The sequence below is a fragment of the Odontesthes bonariensis genome, chromosome 23, assembly GCF_027942865.1.
Source record: "Odontesthes bonariensis isolate fOdoBon6 chromosome 23, fOdoBon6.hap1, whole genome shotgun sequence".
Taxonomy (NCBI): Eukaryota; Metazoa; Chordata; class Actinopteri; order Atheriniformes; family Atherinopsidae; genus Odontesthes; species Odontesthes bonariensis.
Window position 1 is genome coordinate 3,802,121 of NC_134528.1, and position 14,717 is coordinate 3,816,837.

General features: G+C 43.9%; 1 protein-coding gene across 1 annotated transcript in view; it reads left to right on the top strand.

Annotated features, from left to right (window-relative positions):
* The window catches only part of stxbp4 (syntaxin binding protein 4), a 52,290-nt gene extending 37,785 nt beyond the window's left edge, over positions 1-14,505 (top strand). Inside the window, exons 17-21 of the mRNA XM_075457387.1 lie at positions 7,236-7,415; positions 8,342-8,458; positions 9,015-9,064; positions 13,295-13,431; positions 13,553-14,505. Coding sequence (XP_075313502.1) covers positions 7,236-7,415; positions 8,342-8,458; positions 9,015-9,064; positions 13,295-13,431; positions 13,553-13,566 — 498 coding nt within the window. The 3' untranslated portion in view covers positions 13,567-14,505. The remainder of the gene's footprint in view (positions 1-7,235; positions 7,416-8,341; positions 8,459-9,014; positions 9,065-13,294; positions 13,432-13,552) is intronic.
* The last annotated feature ends 212 nt before the right edge of the window (positions 14,506-14,717 follow it).

Sequence of the window (14,717 nt, forward strand, 5' to 3'; positions counted from 1 at the left end):
AACTGCAGGTATGAGTGTAAACTGCAGGTGTGAGTGTAAACTGCAGGTAAGAGTGTAAACTGCAGGTATGAGTGTAAACTGCAGGTATGAGTGTAAACTGCAGGTATGTGTGTAAACTGCAGGTGTGAGTGTAAACTGCAGGTATGAGTGTAAACTGCAGGTATGAGTGTAAACTGTAGGTGTGAGTGTAAACTGCAGGTAAGAGTGTAAACTGCAGGTATGAGTGTAAACTGCAGGTATGAGTGTAAACTGTAGGTGTGAGTGTAAACTGCAGGTATGTGTGTAAACTGCAGGTGTGAGTGTAAACTGCAGGTATGAGTGTAAACTGCAGGTATGAGTGTAAACTGCAGGTATGAGTGTAAACTGTAGGTGTGAGTGTAAACTGCAGGTATGAGTGTAAACTGCAGGTATGAGTGTAAACTGCAGGTGTGAGTGTAAACTGCAGGTATGAGTGTAAACTGCAGGTGTGAGAGTAAACTGCAGGTATGAGTGTAAACTGCAGGTATGAGTGTAAACTGCAGGTGTGAGTGTAAACTGTAGGTGTGAGTGTAAACTGCAGGTATGAGTGTAAACTGCAGGTAAGAGTGTAAACTGCAGGTATGAGTGTAAACTGCAGGTATGAGTGTAAACTGCAGGTGTGAGTGTAAACTGCAGGTGTGAGAGTAAACTGCAGGTATGAGTGTAAACTGCAGGTATGAGTGTAAACTGCAGGTGTGAGTGTAAACTGCAGGTGTGAGTGTAAACTGCAGGTATGAGTGTAAACTGCAGGTAAGAGTGTAAACTGCAGGTATGAGTGTAAACTGCAGGTGTGAGAGTAAACTGCAGGTATGAGTGTAAACTGCAGGTAAGAGTGTAAACTGCAGGTATGAGTGTAAACTGCAGGTATGAGTGTAAACTGCAGGTATGAGTGTAAACTGCAGGTATGAGTGTAAACTGCAGGTGTGAGTGTAAACTGCAGGTAAGAGTGTAAACTGCAGGTATGAGTGTAAACTGCAGGTGTGAGTGTAAACTGCAGGTATGAGTGTAAACTGCAGGTGTGAGTGTAAACTGCAGGTATGAGTGTAAACTGCAGGTATGAGTGTAAACTGCAGGTGTGAGTGTAAACTGCAGGTATGAGTGTAAACTGCAGGTGTGAGTGTAAACTGCAGGTAAGAGTGTAAACTGCAGGTATGAGTGTAAACTGCAGGTATGAGTGTAAACTGCAGGTGTGAGTGTAAACTGCAGGTAAGAGTGTAAACTGCAGGTATGAGTGTAAACTGCAGGTAAGAGTGTAAACTGCAGGTATGAGTGTAAACTGCAGGTAAGAGTGTAAACTGCAGGTAAGAGTGTAAACTGCAGGTATGAGTGTAAACTGCAGGTATGAGTGTAAACTGCAGGTAAGAGTGTAAACTGCAGGTATGAGTGTAAACTGCAGGTATGAGTGTAAACTGCAGGTATGAGTGTAAACTGCAGGTGTGAGTGTAAACTGCAGGTATGAGTGTAAACTGCAGGTGTGAGTGTAAACTGCAGGTATGAGTGTAAACTGCAGGTGTGAGTGTAAACTGCAGGTGTGAGTGTAAACTGCAGGTGTGAGTGTAAACTGCAGGTATGAGTGTAAACTGCAGGTGTGAGTGTAAACTGCAGGTATGAGTGTAAACTGCAGGTGTGAGTGTAAACTGCAGGTGTGAGTGTAAACTGCAGGTATGAGTGTAAACTGCAGGTGTGAGTGTAAACTGCAGGTGTGAGTGTAAACTGCAGGTGTGAGTGTAAACTGCAGGTATGAGTGTAAACTGTAGGTATGAGAGTAAACTGCAGGTATGAGTGTAAACTGCAGGTGTGAGTGTAAACTGCAGGTATGAGTGTAAACTGCAGGTGTGAGTGTAAACTGCAGGTATGAGTGTAAACTGCAGGTATGAGTGTAAACTGCAGGTATGAGTGTAAACTGCAGGTATGAGTGTAAACTGCAGGTATGAGTGTAAACTGCAGGTATGAGTGTAAACTGCAGGTATGAGTGTAAACTGCAGGTATGAGTGTAAACTGCAGGTGTGAGTGTAAACTGCAGGTATGAGTGTAAACTGCAGGTGTGAGTGTAAACTGCAGGTATGAGTGTAAACTGCAGGTATGAGAGTAAACTGCAGGTGTGAGTGTAAACTGCAGGTGTGAGTGTAAACTGCAGGTGTGAGTGTACACTGCAGGTATGAGTGTAAACTGTAGGTATGAGTGTAAACTGCAGGTATGAGTGTAAACTGCAGGTATGAGAGTAAACTGCAGGTGTGAGTGTGTCTGAGTCGGACCCCCACAGCAGCCTGCAGTGGGAGGAGTGTGAGGCCTCTGATCTAAAATAGTTCCTCCTCGTCTTTGTTTGTTGTGATTCAGCGCTGAAGGGCCCCGGCCTCTTTTCTCTCCCCCCACGCTGCCGATCAGCTTCTGTATCGTTGCATAAGCTGATCGATTTATCTACTTTTGGACACGGCTAACAGATACTGTAGCGGCCGGGATGTTTCCCATCTATATTCTGGAATCATGGCAGCTCACTGCAGACTCACTCTGACACGTTAGATGTTAGTTTCTGTTTATAAATGCTGGGTTTTCTCTTTGCTTTATTATTGTAAAGACTTGGATGGTTTAAAGAGACGTAAACCGATGCAGTGAGAATGCAAAAGCTTTTATTACAACGGAAAATTAAGTTATTTCAGCCGATAATTTCTTCTGTTCGGGAGCTCATTGATCAGCTTCATTGATTCATTGATCCATCCTCCATCAGGGTGGAGGAATCGGATTATTGCTGTTTGTCTCTTTTTATGTTTTGTGGTAAAATTACACAAAAACCACGAAGCTGAAGCACGGAAAGAAAAACTGCATCTTTGGCTCAGTGCAAGCTGCTCTAAGGTTGAGTCTCTTTCACTCAAAGAATCTGAATATATGGATGAATTTATCTCAGAGAATCAGACAGATTGAACAAACACTGTGCACGTGAGTGTAGACACCCGTGTAGACTTCTCCCATCGCGCAGGTGGAGTCATTATATTAGCCAACATGACCTTCCAGCTAATCTTTGATGCTCGAAGGAAAGGTAAACACCGAACCGTAGATTCTAGAAAATAAATGATTATTGTGTTTTAAAGGGACAGTTCGCCTCTGCTGTATGACATCCCATATCAGCAACATCATTTATGAACATCTTCTTACCCCCTGCTGCGTCCTGTGAGCAGAGTTCCAGCCTCGTTTTGGTGTTGATGAAGGTAGTCCGGCTAGTTGGCTGGGGTTTAAAAAATAAAGCGCTTTGCTTCTCAAAACAATATGCGTTCAACAGAGTAATACATTTGCATCACAAAATCATTCTCCAGGAAAAAATCGGACCTCACAATCTCTTGGCCCTATTTTCTCTCCCTTCGTATCACTGCCTGCTGCCGCCTGCCGCGCCTGTTACGCTGTTTGCTGCTCGGTCTGCACAGCAGACTGGAACTACTACGCTGAGAAGACAATTCAACTTGGCAGTGTTTACAGATGACTTTGGTTCTGTCGACTCCGCCGTCTGGAAGAACTTTAAAATGAAAATGGCCGAGTAAAAGTTCCGTACCCTTCTCCATGTTTGGTGGATCCGCCGATTACTTTCTTTTCCTGTTCCACAGCAGACAGCAACAGACTTTTACAAAATAAAAGCCTGTGAGCGACAGACTTTTACAATAATGACACCTGCGTTAATGCGCAATAATTTTTAAATAATTGACAAGTTAATAATAACGAGTTAACTCGCCCAGCCCTAATTCTTTTAGATATTATATCATGCCTTTTAGCCTGGGAACACCTCGCGAGTGTCGCTGGGGAGAGAGATGTTGGGGTTTTCTCCTTGGACCCGTTGCCCCGGCAACCTGAACTCTCATAAGCGGGAGATAATGGATGGATGACTTTCTCCCACAAACTGGAGAAGCTCCCATCTGTTCTCCTCAAAGTCCGCTGTAGATGCTACTTGTTGCCATCACCCGTTTGTGAGCTCAGGTGGAGGTGTGCACTCATTAAAGCTGTCAGCGTTCTGCTGTTGGAAACACGCATGCATGAAGCAGAAGAGGAAGCACACAGCAGTGAGTTCAGCTGTCCTCCTGCAGCGCTGTCATATGTGCAGAAGGCACACTTTATGAAGGGAAACGGGTCGATCTCAGACGTGGAAATCACACCAACAAACGGGGCGAAAGGGATTTCCATCTGCCGCCGGGGACGCTCTCAGCAGGGCTGCATGTGTTTGTAAAACTCTTCCAATAAAGAGACTCTGGTTGTGTTCGAACCCGCATACTGCATACTGCATACTACATACTGCATACTACATACTGCATACTACATACTACATACTACATACTGCATACTGCATACTACATACTACATACTACATACTGCATACTGCATACTACATACTGCATACTACATACTGCATACTACATACTGCATACTACATACTACATACTACATACTGCATACTGCATACTACATACTGCATACTACATACTACATACTACATACTACATACTGCATACTGCATACTACATACTACATACTACATACTGCATACTGCATACTACATACTGCATACTACATACTGCATACTACATACTGCATACTACATACTACATACTGCATACTGCATACTACATACTGCATACTGCATACTGAATACTACATACTGCATACTACATACTGCATACTACATACTGCATACTACATACTGCATACTGAATACTACATACTGCATACTACATACTACATACTGCATACTGAATACTGCATTCTACATACTGCATACTACATACTACATACTGCATACTACATACTGCATACTGAATACTACATACTACATACTGCATACTGAATACTGCATACTGCATACTACATACTGCATACTGAATACTACATACTACATACTGCATACTGAATACTGAATACTGCATTCTACATACTGCATACTACATATTACCATACTACCATACTACATACTACATACTACATACTGCATACTACATACTACATACTACATATTACCTTACTACCATACTACATACTACCATACTACCATACTACATACTGCATACTGCATACTACATACTACATACTGCATACTACATACTACATACTGCATACTGCATACTACATACTACCATACTACATACTACCATACTACCATACTACATACTGCATACTACATACTACATACTGCATACTACATACTACATACTGAATACTGCATACTACATACTACCATACTACATACTACCATACTACCATACTACATACTACCATACTACCATACTACATACTACCATACTACATACTACCATACTACCATACTACATACTACATACTACATACTACATACTTCCAACATCTAAAAATTTCAACTGAATTTTTAATGTTGAATTTTTTTACACAGATTTTTTTTTTTTTTATTATTTTTTTTATTTTTATTTATTTTTTTTAGAATTATTATTATTTTTTTTTTTACACTGTTGGTTTTTCAAATTCAAAGTCTGATTCTGATGCTGTAAAAATTCAATATTAGAAATTCGTATTCAAACTCTGATGGCACAGAAAAACTTCCATATATACTGAGAAACCCGGTTCTGAGTTTGACTGTGTTCAGAGGACACAGTTTACTGTAATTCATGCTCAGATGTGTCACTGGGTGTTATCACAGTTCAGTACGTTGAAGCCGGCTGACCGTCGGAGGAGAGGCATCCCCGCAGGGTGTGCACATCGCAGCTCAGAACTGGGACACAGTTGGTGATAAAATTAGATTGTTACAGATGGTTTTCAGCGCCGAGCATCCACTCAGGGTGGAGATGAGCGGCCATGTGCTCCTCTGTGTGTGTTGGGTAACTAATGGATCCCAGCGTGGGATGCCTTCCCTCCAGCTGTGGCCTCGGGGGCCCGAGGGGCCCTGAGAGGTTGCCCCCATGTTGAAGCCTGACCTCCAGCTCTCAGGAGGGAGCGTGTTAACCCCTTCCTGCCCCCGCCCGCCCACCCACCCTCAGGGCGCACAAGCTGTGCAGCCTGGCAGCGAGAAGCGGAACAAAAGAGCAGCGGCTGGTCCAGACGAGAGGTTTTTCTGCTCCGTCGCTGGGAAACGATGCTCACATGTGCCCCGATGGAAGCTTCTCTCTGTTAGCTGGTTATGTAATAAGAACCGGAGGAATAAGAACAGTAATAATTTGGGCTGGGCGAGTTAACTCGCTAGTTATTTAACGCCGATAGTTATTTTGTCGCGCATTAACGCAGGTTTTTAATTATTAATTTTTTATATATAATTTTTGGGGGAAATTTTGCGAGCGCCACCTGCCAGTCTACGACATGAAAGAATCTAAACTTTATATTTTTGGGAGTCGCTCATTAAAATGGTCCCCTTAATAGGATTAGTTTCGCATGGGCGACGAAATTCGGTACGCTCATTCATCATGCCCAGACGCACAAAAAAGTCTCAAGTTGCCATGGTCCCACGTTCACAGGAAGGCGGCCATTTTGGATGGAAAGTGCGTTTTGGTGCCATTTTTGCCCGATTCCACGCCTTGCAAATTCAAACTCGTCCTACAGATTTAATGCTACAGACTTCAAATTGGCCAGGTTACTCTTAAGTAAATCATTGGGCAACTTTTTCAAAATATAAGGGCGTGGGCGTGGCAACGCCTCAAAGTTCGATGACTCGCCGTCACTCGCCACAAAAAATGAAGTCGCTTATAACTCCCACATACATAATCCAATCTGTCCCAAACTTCACACGGTGAATGCTGGACCCAGCCTGAACGCGCACATATTATCATAGTGACATCCACCTATAGCGCCACCTGCTGGTGGTTTGAAACGTCTTTTTTTTCCACACCTCGCATTTCATTAAACTCCTCCTACAGATTTAATTTATTTTATTATTGTAAAAGTCTGCTTTTACAATAATAAAATGATGTGAAAAGGATGTTTTCCCAACAGCAACACAAAGTTAAACTGAGTAATCTTTGGCAATTATCTTCTTTGTGAAGGTTGGAAACAGGTTCCTGTTCCCTCCTTTAATAACCCCGCAGAGCACAGACACATCATCCTGCTTTGGTTTCCTGGGTGACGCTGCCTCCAAAACGTCGTTAACCTTATCAGAGTCGGGGGGACGCTGGGAAACGCCCCAGAGCAAAGAGCGCCATCATGCTAACTCAACACTAAACACTAAACACTAAAGGAAGCTGGGCAGATTTATGAGCTGAATCCTTGTTTTCACCCGTCTGCAGGGCGTGAAGGTGGGAGCAGAGGAGAGTCGAGCTCTGAGGACTCGGATCCAGCTGGCCGAGGAGGCCCAGAAGCAGGCCAGAGGGATGGAGATGGACTACGAGGAGGTGATCCACCTGCTGGAGGCTGAGATCGCCGAGCTGAAGACTCAGAGAGTGGAGCAGCCGGCGCCCACCAAGAAGGTGACCCACATGACTTCCAGCCACAGCTGCCCCAGCTGCTGGTGTTTGTTGTGTTCACACCATGATGCTTTAAAACCAGCGACAGGGCTGGAGGCTGCTGACGTGTTTGTTATATTTCTGTTGGACAGCTCGGTCCAGACTTCATCACAGAGAGAAGGACCCTGGAAGCATGGTGGATTTTAGTGTCATTATTCATAAGATTTAGATCAATTTAATCCACATCAGAAGCAGTCGGGATGGTTTGGGATACAAAAAGAATGCAAAAATGCTGCGATTCCAATATTTATTGTGACTTTTATTTCATTGTAGACTATTTAAACTCTCAGCAACTTCATTTCATTTGTTAAAATATATGCATTTTTACATTGTAGGCCTGTAAAATATTAGGATATGGGCGGTTTATGGCGTCTTCACACAGGGAAGCTTGTGTGGTGAAGGTCATGATGTTCATTTGGATGTTAACAGATGAAACGAAGCTGAACAGGAAACATGTCGAGTTCAGACTGTCTGATATTAAGTTAAAGTTAATGTAAGAATCATTTTTAATTAGCATTTTCCTTTTTTCCGTTTGGTTTTCTACATTTACTGCTCAGAGTCGGTAATAGAAACGTCTGAGAAGGCGCTGCGTGCTGCCGTTTAGGACCGATAATAAGCTCCGTAAATCTTAAGTGTTAAAGGATCCTTAAAGGATCTTTTAAATGTTACTTCAGCGGTAAAGATGTTCACATTCGTAAATGTGTTTCCACCAAAGAACTGGTTTAATTTGTGTCTTCTGCCTCCAACGAGAACTTTACTGCTGATGAAAGTGGGACGAGCGACAGAACCGGCAGCTTTAGAATAAAGACGAGTTGTACTGGGCATCAGATCTAAAAGCCATCAGGTGTGCAGAGCACAGAATCTTTAATGTTCATCTGTTTTTACCACAGGAGGAGACAGAGGAGCTGAAGAAGAGAGTCGCCGTCCTGGAGTGTCAGCTACGGAAGAGCGAAACGGCCAAGAAGGGCTTTGAGATGTCAACGGAAAAGCTGCTGAGTTTTGTGGAGGTAAACCAGAGCCAGAGGAGGAATCTTTGTCATGTGACTAAACCGCTGAGCCGCGTTTTAGCCGCGTTTCAGCAGTGTTTCAGCCGTGTTTCAGCCGTGTTTCAGTCGTGTTTCAGCCGTGTTTCAGCCGTGTTTCAGCCGTGTTTCAGCCGTGTTTCAGCCGTGTTTCAGCCGTGTTTCAGCAGTGTTTCAGCCGTGTTTCAGCCGTGTTTCAGCCGTGTTTCAGCCGTGTTTCAGTCGTGTTTCAGTCGTGTTTCAGCCGTGTTTCAGCCGTGTTTCAGCCGTGTTTCAGCCGTGTTTCAGTCGTGTTTCAGCCGTGTTTCAGCCTTGTTTCAGCCGTGTTTCAGCCGTGTTTCAGCCGTGTTTCAGCCGTGTTTCAGCCGTGTTTCAGTTGTGTTTCAGCCGTGTTTCAGCCGTGTTTCAGTTGTGTTTCAGCCGCGTTTCAGCCGTGTGTCAGCCGCGTTTCAGCCGCGTTTCAGCCGTGTTTCAGCCATGTTTCAGCCGTGTTTCAGCCAGGTTTCAGCCGTGTTTCCTTGTCTTCTCTCTGTTTCTGCAGAACGTTCAGGAGTTCCTGCTGGAGAGTCAGGGGCCCACAAAGAGCTTCAGGTAGGCCGAGTGTCTCTGTAATAATCTGAGCTTCTAACTTTTCATTCTTCAGAGAGTTCTGCCTCAGTTTCAGGGTTCGGCCTCAGGTTTGGGGTCATGTAACAGTCAGGGTCCTCACAAAGGTGGCAGAGTTACAGGTGTGTGAGAGCGAGTTGATTGGCAGCCCGCTGTTCGTTAGAGGCTCAGCGTGAGCCGGCAAAGTGGTTGCCAAGGCAACCGGCGGCCTTCATCTCCTGGTGTTTGTGTGTTTTTATTTTTTATTTTCCACCAGCATGTGCGTACAGCGATGTGGGAAATAAAGCCAAATGTTCCAGCCTCAGTAAATCCAACCTGAGAGCAACAGCAACACAAAATCAAATCAAGTTTATTTATATAGCACATTTCATGTACAGAACAATTCAAAGTGCTTTACATAAAATAAAAGCATTGCAGCAGGGAGTGGAAGAAGCATTAAAAATACATAAAAGAATATAAAGAGAAACAAATAAAACAATTTAAATGAATTTAAAAACAAGCAACAGTCAAGATAAGTTGAAAGATAGCGTGCAGATTTCATGCATAGACACATGAGAACAGAAATGTTTTTAACCTGGATTTAAAAATGTCTCCATTTGGTGAAAGTTTAATCTCCACTGGCAGTTTGTTCCACTTGTTTGCAGCATAACAGCTAAATGCTGCTTCTCCATGTTTAGTCTGGACTCTGGACTGGACCAGCTGACCTGAGTCCTTGGATCTAAGAGCTCTGCTGGCTTTATATTCTCTGAACAGATCACAGATTGTAAACCATCAGCAGGCTTTTAAAATCTATTCTGTGACTGACTGGAAGCCAGAGTAAAGATTTTAAAGCTGCTGTGATGTGTTCAGATCTCTTAGTCCGGGTTAAAACTCCAGCAGCAGCGTTCTGGATGAGCTGCAGATGTTTAATGCTCTTTGTGGGAAGTCCAGTTAAAAGAGCGTTACAGTGATGGAGTCTGCTGGAGATGAATGCATGGAGGAGTTTCTCCTGGTCTTAAAAAGTTAAAAAAGTAAAAAGCTCAGATTGCTTCAGGTGGTCTGTAACGTAGTGCAGGTGGGAATGTGTTTGTACAACCCTACTTATGGGGACTTTCCCCTCCCTCTGAGGAAAAGTTAAGTCTTCGTTTGACCTCTGAGGGTCTGGATGAAGTTAGGATCGAGTTTGCTTCCAGCGATGGAACCTGAGTTATTGTCCTCAGAAGTGATGGATGCACCGCTGCAGTGTGTGTGTGAGACAGAGACGGGGACTCGAGTCACTGTTTTGATGACTTGTGACTTGACTTGACAAAAAATAAAACACTCAAGACTTGACTCGGACTTGGAAGTTAAAGACTCGGCACTTGAATGACTTGAGAGTTTAGCATCTAGCATAACTTCGAACTTTGTTCGTCATTTGAAGATCCATTCTGACCAGTAAGTGTTCGTCATATTAGCTAATATTATCCTGTTAGCCTAGCCAGTAGTTAGCTAACGTTAGCTTGATATGATACGGGGTGGACAGGTTGGACACATTGGCCAATGATGTTAACTGACAGTTACTTATATCTTTGTGTTTTCACTTTATTAAGATCAGATTCTGCAGGTAAAATTGAAATAATAAGGTGACTTTGACTTGCCCAATAAAAAAGGACTTGGGACTTGCACATGTGTGACTTGGTCCCATCTCTGATGTGAGACACTGTATCACATGTAATGAGGGCTCCTGCAGCGAGCTCATTAGTCCTGCTTCACACACACACCTGGTGGTCCAGCCTGGCCCACTTCAGCCCAGGTGGTCCGGCCCACTTCAGCCCAGGTGGTCCGGCCCACTTCAGCCCAGGTGGTCCGGCCCACTTCAGCCCAGGTGGTCCAGCCCACTTCAGCCCAGGTGGTCCAGCCCACTTCAGCCCAGATGGGACTGCAGTCGGCTCGCTAATGGCCGCCGACAGCGAGCGGCTGCAGCGGCGTTACGAAACATCTCAACCTGCGGGGGGAGCGTGAGGTCACCGCGTGAGGTCACCGCGTGAGGTCACCGCGTGAGGTCACCGCGTGAGGTCACCGCGTGAGGTCACCGCGTGCTCTTCTTCGTCTAATTATCTGATCGGCGCGTAGAGAGACGCCACAGAAGAAGAAGAGCAGACGGTTTCCTTTCTTTCTTTTCTTTATATTTCTCCTTTTCTTCCTTCTTCCTTTCCTTTTTCACTCCTTCCTTCCTTATTTCTTCTCGTCCTTTCTGCTCTCCTCTTCTTCTTCTTCTTCTTCCTTCTTTGTTTGTCATCCTTCTGTTTTCTCTCAGTATTTGCATCTCTCCATCTCTCCTCTTTCGTATTTCCTTTCCTCCCTTATTTTCTTCTCCTCTCTTCCTCCCTCAGCTCCTCTTGCTTTTCCTTTACCTCCCTTCCTTTCCTCCCTTATTTTCTTCTCCTTTCTTTCTCCCTCAGCTCCTCTTGCTTTACCTTTACCTCCCTTCCTTTCCTCCCTTATTTTCTTCTCCTCTCTTCCTCCCTCAGCTCCTCTTGCTTTTCCTTTACCTCCCTTCCTTTCCTCCCTTATTTTCTTCTCCTTTCTTTCTCCCTCAGCTCCTCTTGCTTTACCTTTACCTCCCTTCCTTTCCTCCCTTATTTTCTTCTCCTCTCTTCCTCCCTCAGCTCCTCTTGCTTTTCCTTTACCTCCCTTCCTTTCCTCCGACGCTCTTCCTTCTCACCGGTGTTTTCCCTTCTGATCGGAGCATCTTATGTAAGCTGTATTCTGTAAATCAGGTGGATCAGACCTGTTATTAAGTCTCCCATCTGTGACACCTCCAACCTACTTCCTTTCACTCCGGTGCAGGTCAGTGGAACACCTCAGCTTTCATAACCAGCGACCCCCTGCACCTGCTCTTTATTTCCACTCGCCTGTCCGTCCGTTTCTAGGTCGGCTGAAACGTCCGTCCATTCACCGAAGGCTCCTGCTGCATTGTTCCTCTTTGTGTGGAATAAACGGCCTGTTCTGGCTCATTTAATGACTTTACCCATTCTGAATATCACTTTCATCAAAGTCTGCACCCATGCGCATCACTGCTCATGATGGAAACGTTTCACTAACTCAGAGGGGTCACATGGCGCTGAAAGGATTGGATAATTGGCTAAATTAAAAGCCTGCTGATGGTTTACATCTGTGATCTGTTCAGAGAATATAAAGCCAGCAGAGCTCTTAGATCCAAGGACTCAGGTCAGCTGGTCCAGTCCAGAGTCCAGACTAAACATGGAGAAGCAGCATTTAGCTGTTATGCTGCAAACAAGTGGAACAAACTGCCAGTGGAGATTAAACTTTCACCAAATGGAGACATTTTTAAATCCAGGTTAAAAACATTTCTGTTCTCATGTGTCTATGCATGAAATCTGCACGTTATCTTTGAACTTATCTGGACTGTTGCTGGTTTTTATTCATTTAAATGATTTTATTTGTTTCTCTTTATATTCTTTTATGTATTTTTAATGCTTCTTCCACTCCCTGCTGCAATGCTTTTATTTTATGTGAAGCACTTTGAACTGTTTTGGACATGAAATGTGCTACAAATAAAGTTAATTTAATTTAATTTAATTTGATTTGATAAAGGCTGGATGAGGAACTCAGTCCGTCATGTTGCTGAAATGGGATTAATTATAACTTTGTTCTGGTAGATGCTGGTAAAGTGAGTTATCCGCCTGCATTGTTGATGAGAAGCCAACATTCAGATAAACTTAGACGTTAATAAGTCTATTAGACTATTAAACAGTATATTTGAACTAATCTGGACTGTTGCTTGTTTTTAAATTCATTTAAATGATTTTATTTGTTTCTCTTTATATTCTTTTATGTATTTTTAATGCTTCTTACACTCCCTGCTGCAATGCTTTTATTTTATGTGAAGCACTTTGAATTGTTCTGTACATGAAATGTGCTATATAAATAAACTTGATTTGATTTTGTGCTGCTGTTGCTCTCAGGTTGGATTTACTGAGGCTGGAACATTTGGCTTTATTTTCCACATCGCTGTACGCACATGCTGGTGGAAAATAAAAAATAAAGGCGAACTATCCCTTTAACTCATCGTGTCATTAATTGATGATAAAGATCTGATTTCAGCCTCTGGGCCCCCTGGTCAGAAGTCCCCTCAGAACCGGGTCCCACCAGTAAAACTAAGCACTCCGGGTGTGTGTTTGCCTCTGCTGTGGTAGTTTCTCTCCGCTGACTCGTCGGCTTCTGTGTTTGCAGCTCTGGAGACGTGAAGGTCGGCCCGTCGTCTCACGGCGTGCCCCCTCGCTACAAGAGGAGCCCGTGGACGGCGGCCACGCTCAGCCAGGAGGCCAAGGAGCTGGCCCGGAGCGTCCGAGCCCTCCTGGAGGTCGACTGTAAGTGATCCGCAGGCCTGCATGTCCTCCTCCTCCTCTCTGTCTCTGCCCTGCATGCGACTCCCGCCGGATGAAACTCAAACCGACCTGCCGCTGTGAGTGACTGTCCTCCCCGTTTCAGTGCTGACCTTCTAGAGGAGCGTCGGCGAGGCATCGGCCGGACACGTCAGCGCCATCTCTGAGCCCCAGCACTCTCCTCCCCGCCAGCTCCTCGCCTCCTCACCTCCGGCTAACGGACTCGTGTGAAACCTGCATGAGACATGTCTGTTTCTGTGAGGCAGCGCATTGGTTCCAGTGTGTTGACCTGCAGCCGGAGAGCTGGAGTCCGCGTTGTTAGAGGCTTCGGTGGGACGCTCCTGCAGGTGAACACACTGGAGGAGGACCTCTGTGAGGCTGATGGGCCACATGAATGTTTCCAGCTTTGGCCCATTGGACTCCTGTTATCGTGTGATCAGAGTAACGGCACCGGATCTCATTTTCTGTTCAGGAAATATGATTTATATCTCAGATTAAATGTATTTTATAAAAAAGAACTAAAATAATCTAAAATATTTCTTTTTTTTCAGACGTTCAATTTTTTTTTGATCAAATTAAATCAAATCAAATTTATTTATATAGCACATTTCATGTAAAAACAATTCAAAGTGCTTCACATAAAATAAAAGCATTGCAGCAGGGAGTGGAAGAAGCATTAAAAATACATAAAAGAATATAAAGAGAAACAAATAAAATCATTTAAATGAATAACAGTGCAGATAAGTTCAAAGATATCGTGCAGATTTCATGCATAGACACATGAGAAAAGAAATGTTTTTAACCTGGATTTAAAACATGTTTAAATGTTTTTTTAATAGGGCTGGGCGAGTTAACTCGCTAATTATTTAGCGCTGATAAATATTTTATCGCGCATCAACACAGTTTCTTTTTTTATTTTTATTATTTTTGGGGCTTTTGTGCCTTTAATGGATCAGAAAGTTCAGAGAGACAGGAAGCAGGAGGGCAGAGACCCACTACGCCACGGACCACCTCTGTTTTATTATTTATTTTATTTTGTAAAAGTCTGTTGCTCACAGGCTTTTATTATTGTAAAAGTCTGTTGCTCACAGGCTTTTATTTTGTAAAAGTCTGCTGCTCACAGGCTTTTATTTTGTAAAAGTCTGCTGCTGTCTGCTGAGGAACAGGAAAAGAAAGTAATCTTTGGATCCACCAAACATGGAGAAGGGTACGGAACTTTTACTCGGCCATTTTCATGTTAAAGTTCTTCCAGACGGCGGAGTCGACAGAAC